Source organism: Equus caballus, chromosome 4 (genome assembly GCF_041296265.1).
Source record: "Equus caballus isolate H_3958 breed thoroughbred chromosome 4, TB-T2T, whole genome shotgun sequence".
NCBI classification, from domain to species: Eukaryota; Metazoa; Chordata; class Mammalia; order Perissodactyla; family Equidae; genus Equus; species Equus caballus.
Window position 1 is genome coordinate 93,241,795 of NC_091687.1, and position 22,288 is coordinate 93,264,082.

Below are 22,288 nucleotides of genomic sequence, written 5' to 3' on the forward strand. Positions count from 1 at the left end.
TTGTGGTTTCTTCTTGATCTGTAAGTGCTCTCTGTATATTCAGGAGCTTGGCTTACTATGTAATATATGTTGCATGCTTTTTTTCCTCAGTTTGTCATTTACCTTTTATCTTTGTCATGCAGAAATTTTTAATTTTTATGTAATCACTTTGTCTATTGTTTTTCTGTGGCTTCTGGGTTTTGAAATTTCCATGTTTCTCTTAACGCTTTTCAAGTTGTATTTTCTGTGATTAAATTTTTTATCCATCAGGAATTCATTTTGATGCAAGAAGTGAGCTCTGAATCCAGTTCTGTTAACTGTCTATCCAGTTGTTCCATCAAAATTATTAAATTATTTTTTGTCTACTGATTGAAAATGCCACAATTATTATATACTAAACTCCTAAGTCTCATTTTGAATTCTGCTCCATTAACCTGTCTATTTGTATATGACTTGAAAACTGTTATTACTATAGCCTTAAAACTATAAATTTTGTCATATGGTAAACAGACCCCCCCCATCATCTTTTTTCTTTTAATTTTCCAATTTCTTGGCTACTTTTGCCTAACTGTATTTCAATATGGAATTTAAAATAAGTTTTTCTACTTGTCCCAAAATTAATGCTGGTAACTTTATTGTGATCACATTACATTTATAGATTAATTTAAGGAAGACTGACATCTTTACAATATTGCGTCTTCCTATCCAAGAACAAGGTATGTCTCACTCTTTATTCTAGTTTTCCTTTATCTCCCTTAGTATAGTTTAAAATTTTTTTCCTTCACCTTTTCTAAGTTTTACTGTTAGATATTTTATTTTGTTACTATTTTAAATAGAATTTTTATTGCATATTATTTTCTTAACTTGTTTTACAGAAGAAAGTTATTAAGTTTTGTGTATTAATTTTGAAACCATCCACTTCTCATTTCTAGTTTTTAAATTATTGTATATGTGCTAGTTATACAATTACATCATCTAGTAGAAATGTAATTAAATCTCCTCATTCCCAATTTTTAATGCCTCATACTTCTTTTCTTGTCTGAACACATTGACTGGTACTTTCAAAAAATATTTAATAGTTTTATATTCATCTTGTTTCTCACTTTAATGGGAATGCTTTTAGTGTTTTCCCCCAAAGCAAACTATTGGCTTCTGGTTTGAAATAAATTTGCTTTTGATCCTATTAAGGAAGTATCCATTTATCTTATATTATTAAGAAACTTGACCAAGAATAATTACCTAATTTTACTAGATGCCTTTTCAATTTCTGGAGAGAAAGGGTCATAATTTTCTCATTTGAGGTATTTCTTTGGCTAATTATGCTAGAAGCTTCCTTAATATTGAACCAGCTGTATATAGGAATGAACTGCACTTAGTCATGGTGCATTATTTTTAGTGTGTTGCTCAATTCTGTTTGTTAATATTTTATTCAACAATTTTGCTTTAGTTTTCATAAATAAGATAAGCTTGTAGTTTTCTAGCTTTTATACTTGTTTAAGTTTTGGTATAAATATTATCCAGAATGCTTTCTCTATGTTCTAAAACAGTTTGAAAAATACTGTAATTAACTATTCTTTTACAGTTTGATAGAATTACCCTAAAAGGGTCTGGACATACTTTTTATTTGTTTTAGAGATATAGAGAATATTTTTATTGTAAAACTTCTGTTTCTTCTTTGTTGGTTCTGTTTAGATTTTCTATATGTTCCAGGGACAGTTTTGGTTATTTGTATTTTCCTTGAAAAATAATGCTTTTCAAGAACTATTTTTAATTCATTTATATAGATTTATTCAAAGTATTCTTTTGTAATTGTTATAATTTCCTTTGAATATATGAATATATATATGAATAATTCTTTTTTATTTTTGAGATAATCTTACATTAATGAATTGCCTGAATTTAAGTGTATCAGTCAATGAATTTCAACAAATGCATACATCGGTGTAATCCAAACCCCTACTACAATATAGAACATTATCATTATAACCACTCAAAAATTTTACATACTTAGGTGTAAATCTAACAAAACGTGTACAAGACTTACATGCTTAAAACTACACAATGCTAATGAAAGAAATCAAAGAAGATCTAAGTAAGAAATATACCATGTTCATGGATTAGAAAATTCAATCTAGTAAAGATGTCGTTTCTCCCCAAATTGATATACAGTTCCCAGGCAATTCCTATCAAGATTTTTTTTTTGTAGATATAGACAAAGTTATTCTAAAATATATATGGAATGGTAAATGAACTAGAATAGCTGAAACAATTTTGAACAGAAGTATAAAGTGGGAGGAATCAGCCTATCTGATTTCAACAGTAGTCAAGGCCCTGTGGTATTAGTGGAGAGATTTATACATGGATCAATGGAACAGCATAGAGAACATGGAAATAGAACCACAGAAATATGCCCAACTAATTTTTGACAAAGGTGCAAAAGCAATTCAGTGAAGGAAAGCTAGCATTTTCAACACATGTTGGACATCCATAGGCCAGAAAAAGAAAAAATGAACTTCAGTTTAAGTCTAGTGCTTTATACAAAAATTAATTCAAAATGGATTATAGGCTTAAATGTAAGGCATAAAATTATAAAACTTTTTAAAACAGAAAATTTCTACAATCTAGAGCTAAGCAAGGTTTCCACAGACTTGACACCAAAATCATGATTAATAAAATGAAAAAATTGATAAATTGGATTTCATCAAAATTAAAAGCTTCTGGGGCTGGCCCCGTGGCCGAGTGGTTAAGTTCGTGTGCTCCGCTGCAGGTGGCCCAGTGTTTCATTGGTTCGAATCCTGGGCGTGGACATGTCACTGCTCATCAAACCACGCTGAGGCAGCATCCCACATGCCACAACTAGAAGGACCCACAACGAAGAATATACAACTATGTACTGGGGGGCTTTGGGGAGAAAAAGGAAAAAAATAAAATCTTAAAAAAAAAAATTAAAAGCTTCTGCTTTATGAGAGACCCTGTTAAGAGGAAGAAGAAAAACAAAGGGTAAATTGTGCATGCCAACTGATTCTGTCCCTTTTTATGAGGAAAATAGCTTTCCCAAAAATTTCATCCGTAGTCTTCTTTTTACATGTCATTGGCCAGATTTGTATTATGTGGCTACTCCTAGCCACAAGGAAACCTGGAAAATTGAGGTTTTTAGTCGAGCTCATTGCCACCCTGATATAGTCAGGTTTTTGGTAGTAAAAACAAACCAGAAGAAAGTTAGAATGAATGTTGGGAGGGCAACTACCAGTGTATGCAACAACTGTAGTTTCACAGGGCCTTTTACTCCTAAATGTTCTTTTGTTCATGTAACAGTGAACTAACTTGAACTAGTACTTGAGGCTGCATGTAGAAATGGCATATCCTAGCAATTACTTAACAAGTCATTTAGTCTGCCTTATAGGAAATAGTCATCTTTGATATCAACTACTTAAGACAAAATAAAGTGGCTGCTCAGCACTACTGCACTTGTGGGTGTACACAAAAGCTGTGAACCTTTTGGAGGAATACCTACATTTTGGATACCCTTATTAAGGATAAGTTATGTAAAGCTTTGTGACAGATGACTCAAGTGCAGAACAAACTCACTGCTATAATTGGAACACTTTTAAAGGCTTGAGTATTCTAAACTTTGAGGATGTATGTAACTGTCCTGAGAAGACTGTACCAGAAAACTGAGGATGTAATTATCAAATTAGATGAGAACCAGATACAGACTCATAAAGAATGCTAATGAGTTAGATAACTTAGATGAAATGGACAAACTGGAAAGTTTCCGTAAAGACAGAAACTACTGAAACTGAATCAAGAGGAAATAGAAAATCTAAATCGACATATAATAATTTAAAAGACTGAATTCATAATAGAAAATCTACCCAGAAAGAAAAGCCCAAGCCCAGATAGCTTCATTGCTGAATTCTACCAAACATTTACTGTTTAATATTCTACCAAACAGCTCCTACCAGTTCTTTCAAGCTCTTTCAGAAAATAGAAGAGGAAAGAAAATTTCCTGAATGTTTCTATGAGACCAGTATTACCCTGCTTACAAAACCAGACAAAGACATCACAAGAAACTACAGACTATAAATATCTATTATGAATGTAGATGCAAAATTCCTCAACAAAATACTTGTAAACTGAATCCAGCAACAAATAAAGAGAATTATACACCATGACCAAGTAGAATTTATCCAGAAATTCAAGGTACGTTCAACATCCAAAAAACAGTTAATGTAATTGATATGATGCAATGAACTAATGTAATATAGCATATCAATAGAATAAAAACCAAAACATGCACTATCATCTCAATAGATCTAGAGAAAACATTTTTGTAAAAAAATCCAACACACTTTCATGTTAAAAAAAAGAATCAAATTAGGAAGAGAAGGGAACATTCTAAATATGATAAAAAAGCATCTGTGAAATCCCACAGCTAATATTATACTTAATGGTGAAAGACTGGATGCTTTCCCCAAAGATCAGAACATTAGATAAGGATATCCACTTTTGCCACTTATATACAACATTGTAGTAGAGGTGTTAACCAGCGTGATTAGGCAATAAAAAGAAGTAAAAAGCCTCCAGATTGGAAAGGAAAAAGTGAAATTATTTCTCTTTGCCAATGACATAATATTGTATGTAGAAAATCCTAAGCAATCCACTGAAAAACAATTATTAGAACTAATAGATGTGTTCAACAAGGTTGAAAGACAGCAATATTTTAAAAATCAATTATATTTCTGTACACTCCTAATGAACAATACTAAAATGTACTTAAGGAAACAATTCCATTTATAATAGCATCAAAAGAATAAAATAGAAATAAATTTAAGAAAAGAAGTGTAAAACTTATACTTTGAAAACTACAAAGCATTGTTGAAAGAAGAGAAAGAAGATCTAAGTAAATGAAAAGACACCTCATGTTCATGGATCAGAAGATTTACTGCTGTTATGATGGCAGTCCTACCTAAATTAATCTGCAAATTCAAAACAATTCCCATGAGAATACTAACTGTCTGCTTTATAGAAATTGACAAATTTGTCCTAAAATTCATATAGAAAATCAAAAGAACCCAGAATAGCAAAAACGTCTTTAAAAAGATTTGAGACTTTTTGAGACTCACAATTCCCAATTTCAAAACTTACTACAAACTAGCAATAATCAAGACAATGTTGTACTGGTATGAAGATAGACATATAGATCAATGAATTGATTGAAAGTCCAGAAATAAACCCATATGTTTATAGTTAACTGATTTTCAACAAGGGTGATTGTGAAAGAATAGTCTTTCTGCAAATGGTGCTGGGACAACTGGATAGATAGCTACATGCAATGTGAATGAAGTTGGACCCTTACTTTACACTGTATAAAAAAATAACTCAAAATGGATCAAGACCCATATGTAAGAGCCAAAACTATAAAGCTCTTAGGAGAAAACATAGAAGTAAATCTTCATGACCTTGGATTTGGCCATGGCTTCTTAGCTGTAACCTCAAAAGCACAAGCCGCAATAACAATAAAAAATGGGTAAATTGGATTTCATCAAAATTAAAAACTTTTGTGCTTTAGAGAAAACTATCAAGAAAGTGAAAATACAACCCACAGAATGGGAGAAAATATTTGTAAACTATTTATCTCATAAAGGACTTATATAGAACTCTTATGACTCACAATAAAAAGATAAACAATTCAGTTAAAAAATGTGCAAAGGATCTGAGTAGATATTTCCCCAGTCAAGGTAAACATGGCCAATAAACATGTGAAAAGATGTTCAACATCTGTAATCATCAGGGAAATGCGAATTAGTACCACAGTGAGATACCACTTTACATCCACCATGATGACTAGAATCAAGATTAGATAACAAGCATTGATGAGAATGTAGAGAAATCAGAACCCTCAAACTCTGATGGTGAGAATATAAAATTGTGCAGCAAAGGGTCAACTTCGGAAAACAGTTTGGTGCTTCTTCAGAAAGTTAAACATGCAGTTACCATTTGACCCAGCAGTTTGACTCCCACATATATAGCTAAGAGAAATAAAAACATATGTCCAAAATTTTTTTTTACATGAATGTTAATATAACATCATTGTTCATAATAGCCAAAAGGTGGAAACAACCCAAATGTCCAATTGTGGATGAATGGATAAACAAAATGTGGTATGTCCACACAATGGAATATTAATTGTCCATAAAAAGGAATGAAGTACTGATACATACTACAACATGGATGAACCTTGAAAACATGCTAAGTAAAAGAAGCCCCAGACACAAAAGGACAAATATGGTATGATTCCATTTATATGAAATGTCCAGGATAGGCAAATACATAGATACAGAAAGGAGATTAATGGCTACCTAGCTCTTGAGGGCTAGAGGATTGAGAAGGGAGTGATAGGCAAAGGGTACAGGGTTTATTTGTGAGGTGATGAAATGGACACTTATGACAAATGTGGAACTGCAGAATAATAATTAAAAGATAGTCTTTTCAATAAATAGTTCTGGAATAATTGGATTTCCATATTAAACAAAAGAAGACTCACCTCAACTTCATACTATAAACAAAAATCAATTGCAAGTGGATTATAGATATAAATGTGAAAGTCAAAACAACAAAATTCCTAGAAAATAATATAGGAGAATATCTTCATGACATTGGAATTGGGAAAAACTAAAATGGAACGTAAAATATGCTGACCATAAAGGAAAGGATTGAAAAACTTGACTATAGTAAAATTAAGAACTTTAGTACATCAAAAAACTCTAAGCAAGCTATAGATTGGGAGAATATATTTGCAATTTGCAATACATAACTGTCAAAGAGGTCATATCTAGAATACAAAAAGCATTTCTACAAGTAGTAAAGAAAAGACAACTTAATAGGAAAATGAGCAAGTGACTTGAATGGGCACTTTACAAAAAAAGATATCCAAATGTCCAATAAGCATGGGAAATGGTACTGAACCTTATTATGAAGTGGTATATATCTCATTGTGGTTTTAATTTGCATTTCCTGTTTGTTAATAAGGCTAAGTACTGTTTCATAGAAGTCATAGGAGGCTAAATTTTAGCTTATAACAAGCAATGATGAGAATGTGGAGCCACCTTCACAACCTGCTGGTGGATGTATACATTGGTTTAACCACTTTGGATGACAGCTTTGCATTATCTACTAAAATTGAAGGTATGCATGCCCTACAACCTGGAATTCTTACTCCAAGGTATATACTCAAGAAAAATGTGGGCACATGTGCTCCAAGGAACATTTGTAAAACTTTCATAACACCATTGTTCATGATAGCCCCAAACCGAAACAACTCGTGTCCATTATAAGTAGAAATGGATCAATAAATTGTAGCATTTTTATGTAGTAATGTGTTATATAGCAATGAAAATGACAACATGCCACAAGATGGATTGATTTCACAAATATGTGAAAGAAGGCAGAGAGGAATACATACTGTGTAATTCAATTTATGTAAAGTTCAAAAATAGGCAAAAGAAAGCTATAGTTTATTTTTTTTTTAAAGATTGGCACCTGAGCTAACATCTGTTGCCAATCTTCTTTTTTTCTTCTTTCCCCAAAGATCCCCAGTACATAGTTGTATATTCTAGATGTAGGTCCTTCTGGTTGTACTATGTGGGAGGCCACCTCAGCATGGCCTGATGAGTGGTGCCATGTCCGCGACCAGGATCTGAACCAGTGAAACCCTGGGCCACCAAAGCAGAGCACATGAACTTAACTACTCGGCCATGGGGCTGGCCCCCAAAGCTATAGTTTCATATCTATACCTATGTAGATATAGACTATATGTTATGTATATCCATATATATGAATACTTGGGTTCTGAAATTATAAATGAAAACAAGGAAGTGATTTCATTATAATAAGGCTAATGGTTACCTTTCAAGGGAAGGGAGGAACTAGTGATGGAAGAGGGTATACGTGGGGCACCTGAGGTGCTGGCAATGTAATATTTCTTGACCTAAGTGGTCTTTGCTTTGTGATAAATCACTGAGCTGTATTTCTTTCTTTTTTTTTTTGTACTTTTTGTGTGTTTGTGTGAGGAATATTGGCCATGAGCTAACATATGTGCCAATCTTCCTCTATTTTCTATGTGGGGCACTGCCACAGCATGGCTTGATGTGCAGTGTGTAGGTCCACGCCTGGGGTCTGAACCTGCAAACCCTGGGCTGCTGAAGTGGGGCATGCAAACTTAACCATTGAGCCACCATGCCAGCCCGTTTTTGTACTTCTTATACGTATAATTCCCAATAAACATTTTGTTTAAACATCTGGCTTGTTTCTGGCCATATGAGCTATGGGTAGAAGTATGATTTGGTGGATTTTAAAAATGAGCACAAATAATTGGCAAAAAAAGATAGATAAATACATCAGTGCAACAGAATAGAGACTCTAGGAATAGACCAACATATTTATGTCCAAATGATTTTTGACAAAGGCACCAAAGCAATCCAGTGGGGATAAGGAAAGTCTTTTCAATAATTGATACTGTAACAAGCTGGTGTCCATGTAGAAAAAGATAAACCTTGACCTCTACCTTATTCAATACACAAAAAAATAATTCAAGATAGACCATAGACCTAAATATAAAAGTTAACACTATAAAGCTCCTAGAAGAAAACATAGGACAATATCTTCATAATCATAAGGTAAGGCAACACTTCCTTAGAGAAAACCCAGAAAGAAAAAAGAAACAATGAAATATTAATAAATTTGACTTCATCAGAATTTAAAACTTCTCATTAAAAGACAGTTAATAACATGAAAAGGCAAGCCACAGTCTAAAAACAATCCCCAACACATATCTGACAAAGGACTTGTATGCAGAATATAAGAATTCCTACAAATCAATACTAAAAAGAAAAAAACCTAATTAAAAAAATGGGCAAAAGACTGCAACAGACATTGCTCAAAGGAAGACATGATGGCTATTAAGAATATGGAAAAATGTTCAACATGGGAAATGAAAATTAAAACCACAATGAGATACCACTTTTCACTAGGATGGCAAAATTTTAAAAGGCTGACAACTCCAAATATGAGAATGTAGAACAACTGGAACTCTAATACGTTGCTAGTGGAAGTGTAAAATTGTACAACCACTTTGAAAAAATGTTTGGCTGTTTGTTTCTTTTTGTTAAATCCATTTTAGTGAGGAAGGTTGGCCCTGAGCTAATATCTGTTGCCAATCTTCCTCGTTTTTTTTTGCTCCCCAAAGCCCCACTTCATAGTTGTATATCCTAGTTGTAGGTCATTCTAGTTGTTCTATGTTGGATGCTGCCACAGAATGGCTTGATGAGCAGTGTGTAGGTCCACAGCCAGGATCTGAACTGTCAATCCCCAGGCCACCAAAGCTGAGTGCATGAACTTAACCACTCGACCATGGGGCTGGCCCCCATGTTTCTTTTTTCAGTAAAGGAAAATATATATACATCTGTATATTTGTCAAAACTCATTGAAACATACAGTTAAGATCTGTACATTGCACTATATTTAATATGTAAATTTTACTCAATTTAAAAAGTAGCCACAATTCTCCATCCATGTATCCTCACCCTTTGAAAGGTCATTTTGAATCCCCTTCCATCAAGAAGTGTACTCTGTTTCCCCACCCCTTGAATCTGGGATGGCCTTGTGACTTGCTTTACCCAAGTAGAATGTGGCATAAGTGATAGTGTGCCAGTGTTAACCTAGGCCTCAAGAGGCTTTGTACACTTCTGCTTTCTCTTAAACCCTGGTCAGTCACCATGGAACAATCCCTCGCTAGATTGCTGGATAATGAGAATGATGCAGAGATGAGCTGAGGTTATCCTAGATCAGCCAGCCCCTAGCCAAACCTGCTCAAATATGAGTGAACCTAACCAATACCAGAAGAATCACCTAGTTGAGATAAATAAATGACTGTTGCTTTATGTCACTAAATTTTGGAGAGTTTTCTTATGTAGTGAAAGCCAACTAATATATATACCAAAATAGCTAAGAGTTCAGGCTCTGTAGTAGTAAACTGTGGCCCATGGGCCAAATCAGGCCCATCACCTATTTTGAACCTTTTATTCACTGCTGAAAAGTGGAACATAATCTTGGAAAGGAACACCTTTTATAATCAATACCCAAAGAATTTCTATTGATAAATGCTATATAGTCACATGTCACTTAACAATGGGGGTATTTTCTGCAAAATGTGTCGTTAGGTGATTTCGTCGTTGTGTGAACATCTCAGAGTGTACTTACATAAACCTAGATGGTGTAGCCCACTGCACACCTAGGCGATATGGTACTAAGTTCATGGAACCACCGTCGTATATGTGGTCCATTGTTGACTGAAACGTTGTTATGCAACACATCACTGCAGTTATAGGAGATTGTAAACAGATTTTTCTAAAGTAGTCTCAGACAAAGTTTTATGGGGATAGTCAATGAGATTTCACTTGTATGCAAACGTTAGGTTGATTCCTCTGAGAGCCAATAGGCTCCTTTTGCTTTTAAGAGAGAGAAAAAAATGAAATAACTTTGTAACCTAAGTGAGAAAAGGTATCCTCAAACAAATTGCACCAAGATATAAATGAGATTGCTTACTCTTTTTCAAGGGCAGTATATATTGCTTTATATATCAAGATGTAAAATTCACATGTTCTTTCATTTAGCATTTCTACTAATAGATATCTAACCTAAAGACATTCAAACACATGCATAGCAGCATATTATAAGGATGTTCACTGCAGTGTAAATAAACTATTAGAAATAACCAAAATGTCCACCACTAAAGAAATAGCTATAATGTTCATCTGTGGTCAAATAGTGGTAATCTGTATTAGAGAACACTACATAGCTGTTTAAAAAATGAGGGAGATCTATGTATATTAACAAAGTAAAATTTCTAAGATATTTAGTTAAGTAGAATGGGGAAAACAAATTGATGATTGGTTTATATAGAATGATGTCATGTACATGAAGAAGACATTGTGATTGACTCCCAAGTATCAATTCCACTTCAGTTAATTAGTCTGTCAGTTAGTACATGACACTGTTCTACTGGCAGCCACATTGTTCACATTTTACAGCCATAAGGGATCCAGCCTAAGGAGGACCTCAAAGTAGAGGATGACAAAGTGGAGAGACAAAGAAACTGTGCCTTAGATGACCATGAGCCACTGATTGTACCAGACCTTGAATCCACTCTGCTTCTGGATTTCTAGACATGTGAGATAATAAATTTTCTTATTGTTTAAACCAGTTTACATTAAGAATTTTTGTTACTTGTAGCTAAAAGCATCTTTGCTGGATAGTTGAAGGAGAGAAAGCCTGAAAAGGTACAAACCAAAGTGTTGATATTTATCTCTGTGTAATGAGATTATGGATATTTTTTCTTTTTGCTTAAGGTATACTTTTAAATTTTTATAGAGTAAACACATTGTTTAATAAAATGTAATCACTTATCAAAAGCATTCCAAATTAAGCACCTTTAATTCAGAAATTTTATTACTCCTGGAATTTTCCATGACTTTTGGACATCTGTTTTATAAGATCACTTGCATATACTATGTATTAATCATCAAAAAGTGGGATCAATCAAAGGTGAACTTGATGGCAGATAAAAAGTATTACAGTGACCAAGTGAAAAAAGAGATAATGGAAAATGGAATATCCATTGTCATCCACTTAGGCTTTTACATCAGTATGATGTAATCAGTGCTGGAGCTGTTAATTTTTATTATGTTTTTCTTCATAAAAGGATGACAGATACAGGACAAATAAATGTCTTCCACAGGTTCGGATTTACCATCATGAAGACACTGTCTAGATATGTATTTATTGACTTTCTGAGGAACCAGTATTCTGTTGTTACCAAGAACAGTATTATTTACAAATTTGAACTGAACACTAATCAAATAAAGGAGGGGAAACATCAAACAAACACTTTAAAACAAAATATTTGCTAGTCTTACAAGAATTACATTCTAAACTAACTTTTGTATAGGGTTGCAACTTAAATATAAGCTGTTTTCAGACTTTTCTAGGCCTGTCTGCTTCCCTGGTGGTTAGAGCCTCAAGCGGTAGTCTTTGGCAAGGAGTTGTCTTTTTTTTTTTCTTTAAAACAAAATGAATCTATTTTGAGAGCGACATCAGCATCATTCATAATGGAGTAAGCTTTCCTGGTAATCTCACCCCTCCACCAAGCAATGAAAAAACATTCATACTCCAACAGAGGACCTCCAAACACAACACAAAAGACATCTGAGAGACCCACACAGTCACATGATGGAGGATGGAGAGGCTGGAGCCCCCATCAGAGGAGGTGGAATGGGGTAAGAGAAAACTTTGCACCCTTCCCAAAAGGCTGAGATCCAGGACTGTAGGTGGCCCTTGGGAGGGAAGCAATGGGAGAGGGGATGTTCATTTGCAGGAATGTCAAAGATTCCTGAGGGCCCTCGCAGCCTAGGGTAAAACCCGCACCGAGGTGAAAGCTAACGCAGGGGTGACCTCTTCAAGCCAACACCGTAGGAGATCAGATAGTGAGGGCAGAGCGAGAAAACCCCAAGAGCATGCAGAAGAAAGTGTCCCTCCCCCCAAACCACCCAGCACCAGCTCTGGTTCCTGGGATCTCAGCAGAATGCAGAGTGCCCAGAATATGCAGCTCTTAACCCCCACCCAGTGGCAATAGGCAGTAACTGCAACCAAATAATACCAGAATGTGAAACAACAGACCCACACCTTCTAGCAGTATCAAAAATTATGTTAAATCTCCAGACCAAAGAGAAAATGACAAGAACCCAGAAATCAGTCCTGAGGATACAGAAATATGTAACCTAAGTGACAGAGAATTCACAATAGCTATCATCAAAAAACTCAATGAGTTAAAAGAAAATGTAGAGAAATGAGTCAATGAGTTCAGGAGCTACTTCACAAAAGATTTGAAGCAATAAAGAAGAATCCACCAGAAGTATTAGAGAGGAAAGACACAATGGAAGAGAAAAAACAGAATATGGATTCCCTGAATGCTCAAGTGGACATCATACGGGAGAAAATAGGCATAATCGAGGATAGACATGTTGAAGTGCTCCAGATAGAGGAAGAGAGAGAACTAAGACTAAAGAGAAATGAAGAAAGTCTCCAAGAAATATCTGACTCAACTAGGAAATGCAGCATAAGAATTATAGGTATTCCAGAGGGAGAAGAGAAGGAGAATGGAGCAGAAAGTTTGCTCAAAGAAATAATAGAAGAAAACTTCCTAAACCTAGGGAAGAAGATGGAAATCAATGTGGAAGATGCTATCACATCTCCTAAACATGTCAATGTAAAAAGACCTACTGCAAGGCATATAGTAGTGAAACTGGCAAAATTGAATGGCAAAGAAAAAGTACTAATGGCAGCAAGGCAGAAGAAAATAACCTACAAAGGAGCCCTATCAGGCTTTCAGCAGATTTCTCTGAAGAAATCTTACAGGCTGTGAGAGACTGGAATGACATACTCAAATCTTTGAAGGACAAAAGCTTTCAGCCAAGAATACTCTATCCAGTGAAAATATCCTTCAGATATCATGGAGAAATAAAAACTTTCCTAGATAAACAAAATCTAAAGGAGTTCGTAGCCATGAGAGACCCCCACCCCCAAGAAATCCTCCAGAAGTCCTTCATACCTGAAAAAAAAGATGGAGAAAGAGGTTACAAAGCACAGAGTAAGGAGATAAATAGGTAGGCAAAATAAGAAAATTGTAGCTATATATCAGAATAGGTTAATAAATACTCAGGAATAGCATTAAAGATAAAAGAAAGGAAAACACCAAAAACAAAGATTATCTTGTCATTTTAATCACAAACTCACAACACAAGATGGAATAAGATGTGAGAAAAACAACTTAGGAGAGAAAGGGGAAAGGGACTGAATTGGTTTAGTCTAAGGAAATAAGAGGCCATCAGAAACTGGACTATCTTACCTAGGAGATTTTTTTTTGAGGAAGATTAGCCCTGAGGTAACATTTGCTGCCAATCTTTCTCTTTTTGCTGAGGAAGACTGGCCCTGAGCTAACATCCGTGCCCAGCTTCCTCTGTTTTATATGTGAGATGCCTGCCACAGCATTGCTTGACAAGTGGTGCATAGGTCCACACTTGACATCCAAACCGACAAACCCCTGGCCGCTGGAGCAGAACATGCAAACTTGACCACTGTGCCACCAGGCAGGCCCCTTGTCTATGAGATTTTGAATACAAACCTCATTTAACCATTAACAAAAAAGCAGAACAGAAACACAAATAATAAGGAGAAAACAAAGAAACACGACATAAAAAACTACATAACTCAATTGGTAGACCAAAATACACAGGACAAGAACAAAGGAAATGCAGGAGAACAGGAAAACAAGTGATAAAATGGCAGTGTTAAGCTCTCATGTATTGATAATCACCCTAAATGTGTATGGATTGAATTCTCCAATAAAAAGACACAGAGTGGTAACATGGATTAAAGAACAAGACCCAACAATATGCTGCTTCCAGGAAACACATCTCAGCTACAACAACAAACACAGGCTCAGAGTGAAGGAATGGAAGATGATACTCCAAACTAATGGCAAACAAAAGAAAGCCAGTATTGCGATCCTTATGTCAGACAAAGTATACTTCAAGATAAGACAGGAAAAGAGAGACAAAAATGGGCAGTATATAGTGATTAAAGGGATATTCCACCCAGAAGACATAAGACTTATAAATATCTATGCACCTGACACAGGAGCACCAAAGTACATAAAGCAACTATTAACAAACCTAAAAGAACATATTAATAAAAACACAATAATAGTAGGAGACCTCAACATTCTACTCACATCAATGGATAAAATATCCAGACAGAATATCAACAAGGAAACAGTGGAATTAAATGAAAAGCTAGACCAGTTGGACTTAATAGATATATATAGAACACTCCATCCAAAAACAGCAGAATACACATTCTTCTCAAGTGCACATGGAACATTCTCAAGGATAGACCGTATATTTGGAAACAAGGAAAGCCTCAATAAATTTAAGAAGATTGAAATAATGACAAGCATCTTTTCTGATCACAATGCTATGAAGCTAGAAATTAATTACAAGAAAAAAGCCGAGAAAGGGACAAAGATGTGGAGACTAAACAACATAATGGATCATTGAAGACATTAAAGGAGAAATCAAAAATATCTGGAGACAAATGAAAATGAAAACATACTATACCAACTCATATGGGATGCAGCAAAAGCCATATTAAGAGGGAAATTCATTGCAATAGAGGCTCACCTTAAAAAACAAGAAAAATCACAAATAAGCAATCTCAAACTACTCCTAACAGAATTAGAAAAAGAGGGACAAACAACAAAGCCCAAAGTTAGCAGAAGGAGAGAAATAATAAAAATCAGAGCAGAAATAAATGCTATTGAAACAAAAAAGACAGTAGAAAGTAACAATGAAACAAAGAGCTGATTCTTTGAGAAGATAAACAAAATTGACAAACCCCTATCCAGACTTACAAAGGAAAAAAGAGAGAAAGCTCAAATAAACAAAATCAGAAGTGAGAGAGGAGAAATAACAACAGACTCCACAGAAATACAACAGATTATAAGAGAATACTATGAAAATCTATATGCCAACACAATGGACAATCTGGAGGAAATGGATAAATTCTTAGACTCTTACAGCCTCCCAAAGCTGAATCAAGAAGAAATAGATAATCTGAATAGACCAATCACAAGTAAAGAGATTGAAAGAGTAATCAAAGGCATCCTCAAAAATAAAAGCCAAGGACCAGATGGCTTCCATGGAGAATTCTACCAAACTTTCAGAGAGGATTTAATACCTATCCTTCTCAAGCTATTCCAAAAAGTTAGGGAAGACAGAATACTTTTTAACACATTCTACGGGGCTAACATCACTCTGATACCAAAGCCTGAAAAGGACAACACAAAAAAGGAAAACTTCAGGCCAATATTGCTGACGAACATAGATGCAAAAATCTTCAACAAGGCACTGGCAACCTGAATACAGCAGTACATCAAAAAGATCAACATCATGATCAAGCGGGATTCATACCAGGGACACAGAGATGGTTCAACATCCAAAAATCAATCAACATGATGCACCACATTAACAAAATGAGGAATAAAAACCATGTGATCATCTCAATAGATGCAGAGAAAGCGTTTGGCAAGATCCAACAGCCATTTATGATAAAAACTCTTAAGAAAACAGGGATAGAAGGAAATTACCTCAACATAATAAAGCCCATATATGACAAACCCATAGCCAACATCATACTCAATGGGCAAAAACTGAATGCCATCCCTCTGAGAACAGGAACAAGACAAGGATGCCCACTATCACCACTCTTATTCAACATAGTACTGGAGGTTTGGGCCATAGCAATTAGGCAAGAGAAAGGAATCAAAGGAATCCAAACAGGGAGTGAAGAAGTGAAATTCTGACTGTTTGCAGATGACATGATCTTATATATAGAAAACTCTAAATAATCCATGGGAAAATTATTAGAAATAATTAACAACTGCAGTAAAGTTGCAGGGTACAAAATCAACTTACAAAAATCAGTTGCATTTCTATACTCTAGTAACGAACTTATGGAAAGACAACTCAAGAATACAATTCCATTTACAATTGCAACAAAAAGAATAAAATATCTAGGAATAAATTTAACCGAGGAGGTGAAGGACTTATACAATGAAAACTGTAAGACAATATTGAAAGAAATAGATGATGACATAAAGAGATGGAAAGAGATTACGTGCACATGGATTGGAAGAATAAATATAGTTAAAATGTCCATACTACCCATAGCAATCTATAGACTTAATGCAATCCCAATCAGAATCCCAATGATATTCCTCATGGAAATAGAACAAAGAATCCTAAAATTCATATGAGGCAACCAAAGACCCTGAATAGCTAAGGCAATCCTGAGGAAAAAGAACAAAACTGGAGGCATCACAATCCCTGACTTCAAAATGTACTACAAAGCCATAGTAATCAAAACAGCATGGTACTGGGACAAAAACAAACACACAGATCAATGGAACAGAACTGAAAGCCCAGAAATAAAACCGCACATCTACGGACAGCTAATCTTCAAGAAAGGTGTCAAGAACATACAATGGAGAAACGACAATCTCTTCAATAAATGGTGTTGGGGAAACTGAACAGCCACATGCAAAAGAATGAAGGAAGACCATTATCTCACACCTTAGAAAAAAATAAAATGGATCAAAGACTTGAAGATAAGTCCTGAAACCATAAAACTCCTGAAAGATAATATAGGTACTATATGCTCTTTGACATAAAATTTAAAAGGATCTTTTCAAATACCATGTCTTCTTGGACAAGGGAAACAAAAGAAAAAATAAACAAGTGGGACTTGATCAGACCAAAGAGCTTCTGCAAGGCAAAAGAAACTAGGATCAAAACAAAAAGACAACCCACCAATTGGGAGAAAATATTTGCAAATCATATATCCAACAAGGGTTTAATCTCTGTAGTATATAAGGAATTCACACAACTGAACAACAAAAAAACAAATAGCCTGATCAAAAAATGGGCAGAGGATATGACCAGATATTTTTTCAAAGAAGATATACAGATGGCCAATAAACACATGAAAAGATGTTCAACATTACTAATCATCAGGGAAATGCAAATTAAAACTACACTAAGATACCACCTTACACCTGTTAAAATGGCTATAATCACTAAGACTAAAAATAACAAATGTTGGAGAGGGTATGGAGAAAAGGGACCCCTCATACATTGCTGGTGAGAATGCAAACTGGTGCAGCCACTATGGAAAACAGTATGGAGATTCCTCGAAAAACTAAAAATAGAACTACCATATGACCCACCTATCCCATTACCGAGTATCTACCCAAACAACTTGAAATCAACAATCCAAAGTAACATGGGTACCCCTATGTTCATTGCAGCACTATTCACAATAGCCAAGACATGGAAACAATCCATGTGCCCATTGACTGATGATTGGATAAAGAAGATGTGGTATATATATACAATGAAATACTACTCAGCCATAAAACAGGCAAAATCATCTCATTTGCAACAAGGTCGATAGACCTGGAGGGGATTATGCTAAGCGAAATAAGTTAGACTGCAAAAGACAAACACCCTATGATCTCACTCACGTGGAATATAAACAAACACACGGACAAAGAAAACAGTTCAGTGGTTACCAGGGGAAGGAGGGTGGGGGGTGGGCACAGGGGGTGAAGGGAAGCACTTATGTGGTGACAGACAAGAAATAAGGTGCAACTGAAATTTCACAATGATGTAAACTACTATGACCTCAATAAGAAAAAAAAAAAGATTAACAAGAAAAAAAAATGTATGGTATAGGACTGAGGGCATAGTGTTGTCTCAGATATTGGCCCCTCAAGCCAAACCTAAGGCTTATGGAGAAAGGGGCTAAAGGACAAAGAGAAAAAATTCACCAGGTGATCCATGAGACATAATGGCAGAAACAGCACTGTTTTGGTGCTCATAAGACATGGTAAATGCTAAGTGCATTCTCCACTCTTCTTCTGGGGACATGACTTTGACCCAAGGAGAATTGAAAAGACTGCAGTGCTGTTTTGGTGCCTCAAAAGTTTGCGGCTTTGAAAGAACTGGGAAACAGCATATTTGCATAAACATCTGAGTTCTCTTGGGACAGCGATAACCACCACCTTTAAGTGGTTTTTTGGATAGAAGAAATCAACAAAGTTGGCAGGAGATTTTGATAATGGGAAGCTTCTAAAAGAGTATAGAACTTGCTTGGCTACTTGACTTAATGACACCTACAAAAGCTAACGCTGGATAGCTATAAAGAAGTCTCTATGTTAGGAATCCATCTTGGTGTTAAAGTGCAATACAGATGAAATTCTTTAATGTGAATTAATTCTCAGAAAATCTGGAAATACTTCCATTTTCAGCCCAAATCTCTACTTAAGCAGTCCCAGCTCTAGAGCAGCTTCTTTGCAATGAAGATATTGCAAGACACAAAGCATTTATCGCAATGGTTCAGTATTCCATCATTTAAATTAGGGAATTTATGCATAAGAGCTCCATCTGAGTTGTCCAGTTACCCATTCATCCACCCACTTAAGCTATAGACATTTAACTGAGTGCCTATTCTTTTTCAAATACGATGCCAAGAACAGTTTTCATGGAACAGTGGGTATGGGACTGAAAAGAGCAAAAGCTAGGTAGATTGCAGTAGGCTAAGACTGATTGCCAAAATATGGTCCTCAGTAAGGGTACTTTGATAAGCTGCAAATTTGACCCTATTGTACAACTTCTTTCTTGAGTTCTAATGATGGAGTTTCATATTTCTTTACAATAGGACTATTGATTAATAAGTAGTTAAATAAGAGCATAAAGAGATTAATGAAATCTCTATTTCTTTAACTGGGAAATCGGCTGTCATGCAAGTTTTGATATTAAACATGCACAAAGGCAAATAACTGAAATTCCCCAAATTTTGAGAATCAATGCTGTTATTAGTTCATGATTAATTTTAGTTTGAGTTGCTTAAGATTTTCAACTAATGAGAATGTCACTTTTTAGTTATAATTTGCTTTATTTTTTATTATCAGATTATTTGGTTGTGTGTTCAGTTAACCCTGCGATGTGCAGTGATGCATATTTGCATCAATATTCTAGTCTGTGCTTTCTCCGTAGCTAGGCTTGACCCTATTCATTATGACAAATACACTTCTTTTGCTAAAGCAATTGTACACATAATCCCCAAAATGTTTGTTTGTCCAGTAGTACTTGTTTCTCATCATTAGTTTCTTTTTCTTTCTTTTTTTTTTTTTTTTGAGGAAGATTAGCCCTGAGCTAACATCTGCCGCCAATCCTCCTTTTTTTGCTGAGGAAGACTGGCCCTGACCTCACACCCATGCCTATCTTCCTCCGCTTTATATGTGGGATGCCTACCACGCATGGCTTGCCAAGCGGTGCCATGTCCACACCCGGGATCTGAACCAGCGAACCCCGGGCTGCCAAAGCAGAACATGAAAACTTAACTGCTGAGCCACTGGGCCAGCCCCTCTTTTTTTTTTAATTGTTCCATTGAATGTATTTGGGATCATAGATACTGATTCCCTCTATTGGAGCATATTTATTCCCAGAGATAAGCATAGTCTGGCACACACCCATCAATAATAAATGAGAAGTAGGAGAATGAGTCATCACCAAATTCTTGTTCCACTAAAAAGTAGGAACAACTAGAGTAGTTGGGCTGTGAAGTCATTTTTTTCCAATCAAACAGATCATAGTCAAAAATTTGGTCAAAAATAGGTTATGCATTTGAGCATGTTTCAGACAACATTTAAGAAATTTGGTCCTAAAAATAATAAAGAGAAGGAAAGCTGGTATAGCTAAGAAAGAAGGTGGGGGTCCAAGGATAGCCTTCCTTTGGGGAGATAGAAGAAATTTGAACATGTTTATAAGCTTAGGGGATAACCATTGTCAAGCAAGAGGCTGAAGATACAGGGAAAAGGGGACTAAAAGGTGGAGCAAGATTTCCAGAGGTGGGTCAAAAAGGCATCAAGCGCTCAGGAGAAATAGAAACATCAGCGTAAAATCTATAATGGCACCAAACAATCATAAACTACTCACTGTCAAGGTGCAGATGAAATATTAGGGGTTTTGTTACAGTGTGAGAATGTGCATTATTACTTCCAAGAAACCCTTGGTAAAATCCAGCTGTGCATGAAACACTAAATTTTAGCTTAGATCTATCAATGAATAATTTGAAAACATACAATAAAATTTTCGTTTTATTTTGAAATCATATTCAAATAATGTTTTCTCTTTTTTTTTCCAGATTGGACTCCTTTTTATCCTGAGCCAGTGTACATCCCAACAGGCCTGGAGACTGAACCAGTTTATCCAAACTCCAAGGAAGATACTGTGGTTTATCTGGCTGAAGATGGTGAGTACATAATGAGACATGTTGCTATAAAATATAATTTGGTACCTGGATTAATCTCTTAGTTACATTTGTTTTCCTGTTTATAGTGTAAATTGCAGATTACCAAGAAGTCCCTGTCCCCATCAAAATGTTTGATTACATTTTGATTCAAATGTTAACTTAGTGCTAATTATATTCTTGAAAGTGAACTGCAGTTTATGCAAAGTTACTTTAAAATAAAACATCACATTGGCCATTTGAATGGAGAGTTATATTTAAAAGGAATTGCGCTTCACTTCAATTGTCTAAGATAAGTTCAGTGCAGTGCCCTGCAACTATTGTTCCCCTCTCTTATTGATAGGTCATGTGATGTTCATGCAACGGTATTCTTTTCATTTCATGCCAGCTTGATGCATTTCTTGGGATTGTCATCTTAAAAAGAGGAAAATACCCCACATTGCAAATAGCATCTAAGATTATATCTCAGGAAAGTGTTCTTGACGCTCAAGATCAATACTTGTACCTTGAGAGCTCTAGTAATGCAAAATTTCATATCTGCTTTATGATAGTGTGCTAATAATAAAACATAGAAATCTCAGCCTATATCCTAAACTGTGCTGCTCCTAAAGCACCAACATGAGGAAATATGGGATTCCTGAAGAGTTTCACCATCAGAATTCTGTGTCTTAGAGTATATATAAAAGATAACTTCCAGGGAGCTTATGTATTTTATTTAAAGGGCTGGAAAACCAGAGAAATTCACAGGGATTGTTTTCTATACGGTAAGTAATTCTATAAATCTTATACTCACATATTTTTAAACAACTGGAGAGAAGCATCTCTGATTTTTTAAATTTGATTTCAGATATTTAAGTGACTAACCTGCCTTAGAACTTCCACACATAACTTAAATAAGATCTGATAAAAAATTAAGATAGTTGGGGCTGACCCCGTGGCCGAGTGATTAAGTTCACGTGCTCCGCTGCAGGCAGCCCAGTGTTTCATTGGTTCGAGTCCTGGGCGTGGACATGGCACGGCTCATCGAGCCACGCTGAGGCAGCGTCCCACATGCCACAACTAGAAGGACCCACAACGAAGAATATACAACTGTGTACCGGGGGGCTTTGGGGCTTTGGGGAGAAAAAGGAAAAAAAAAAATTAAGATAGTTGAGGTGAGTCAACCAGGGTCTTGTCAGGAATTGGATGGCATACTTGGGGCAATTTGAGAAAGTTTAATGAAAGTATAACTTACAAAAGTATGGACAGGGTTAAGGGAGACTGACAAAGGATGGTGAAGCAACATAGTACTGTCAACAGAGCAGAAGCATTATGTCTTCTAGGC

At 35.4% G+C, this 22,288-nt stretch overlaps 1 protein-coding gene across 21 annotated transcripts in view; it reads left to right on the forward strand.

The window, feature by feature from the left end:
• Positions 1-22,288, forward strand: part of AGBL3 (AGBL carboxypeptidase 3) — a 96,330-nt gene that overhangs the window by 6,795 nt on the left and 67,247 nt on the right. For 12 of the 21 annotated variants that reach the window (XR_011438247.1, XR_011438249.1, XR_011438248.1 and 9 more), the window contains exon 5: positions 20,860-20,967. Coding sequence is in view for 5 of the 21 variants with exons in the window: in XM_070265834.1 (XP_070121935.1) it covers positions 20,860-20,967 (108 nt within the window). In the remaining 16 variants the exon portion in view is untranslated. Of the gene's footprint in view, positions 1-637; positions 696-11,069; positions 11,209-20,859; positions 20,968-22,288 lie in introns of all 21 variants that reach the window. The other 9 variants (XR_011438254.1, XR_011438259.1, XR_011438260.1 and 6 more) reach the window with 2 other exon arrangements.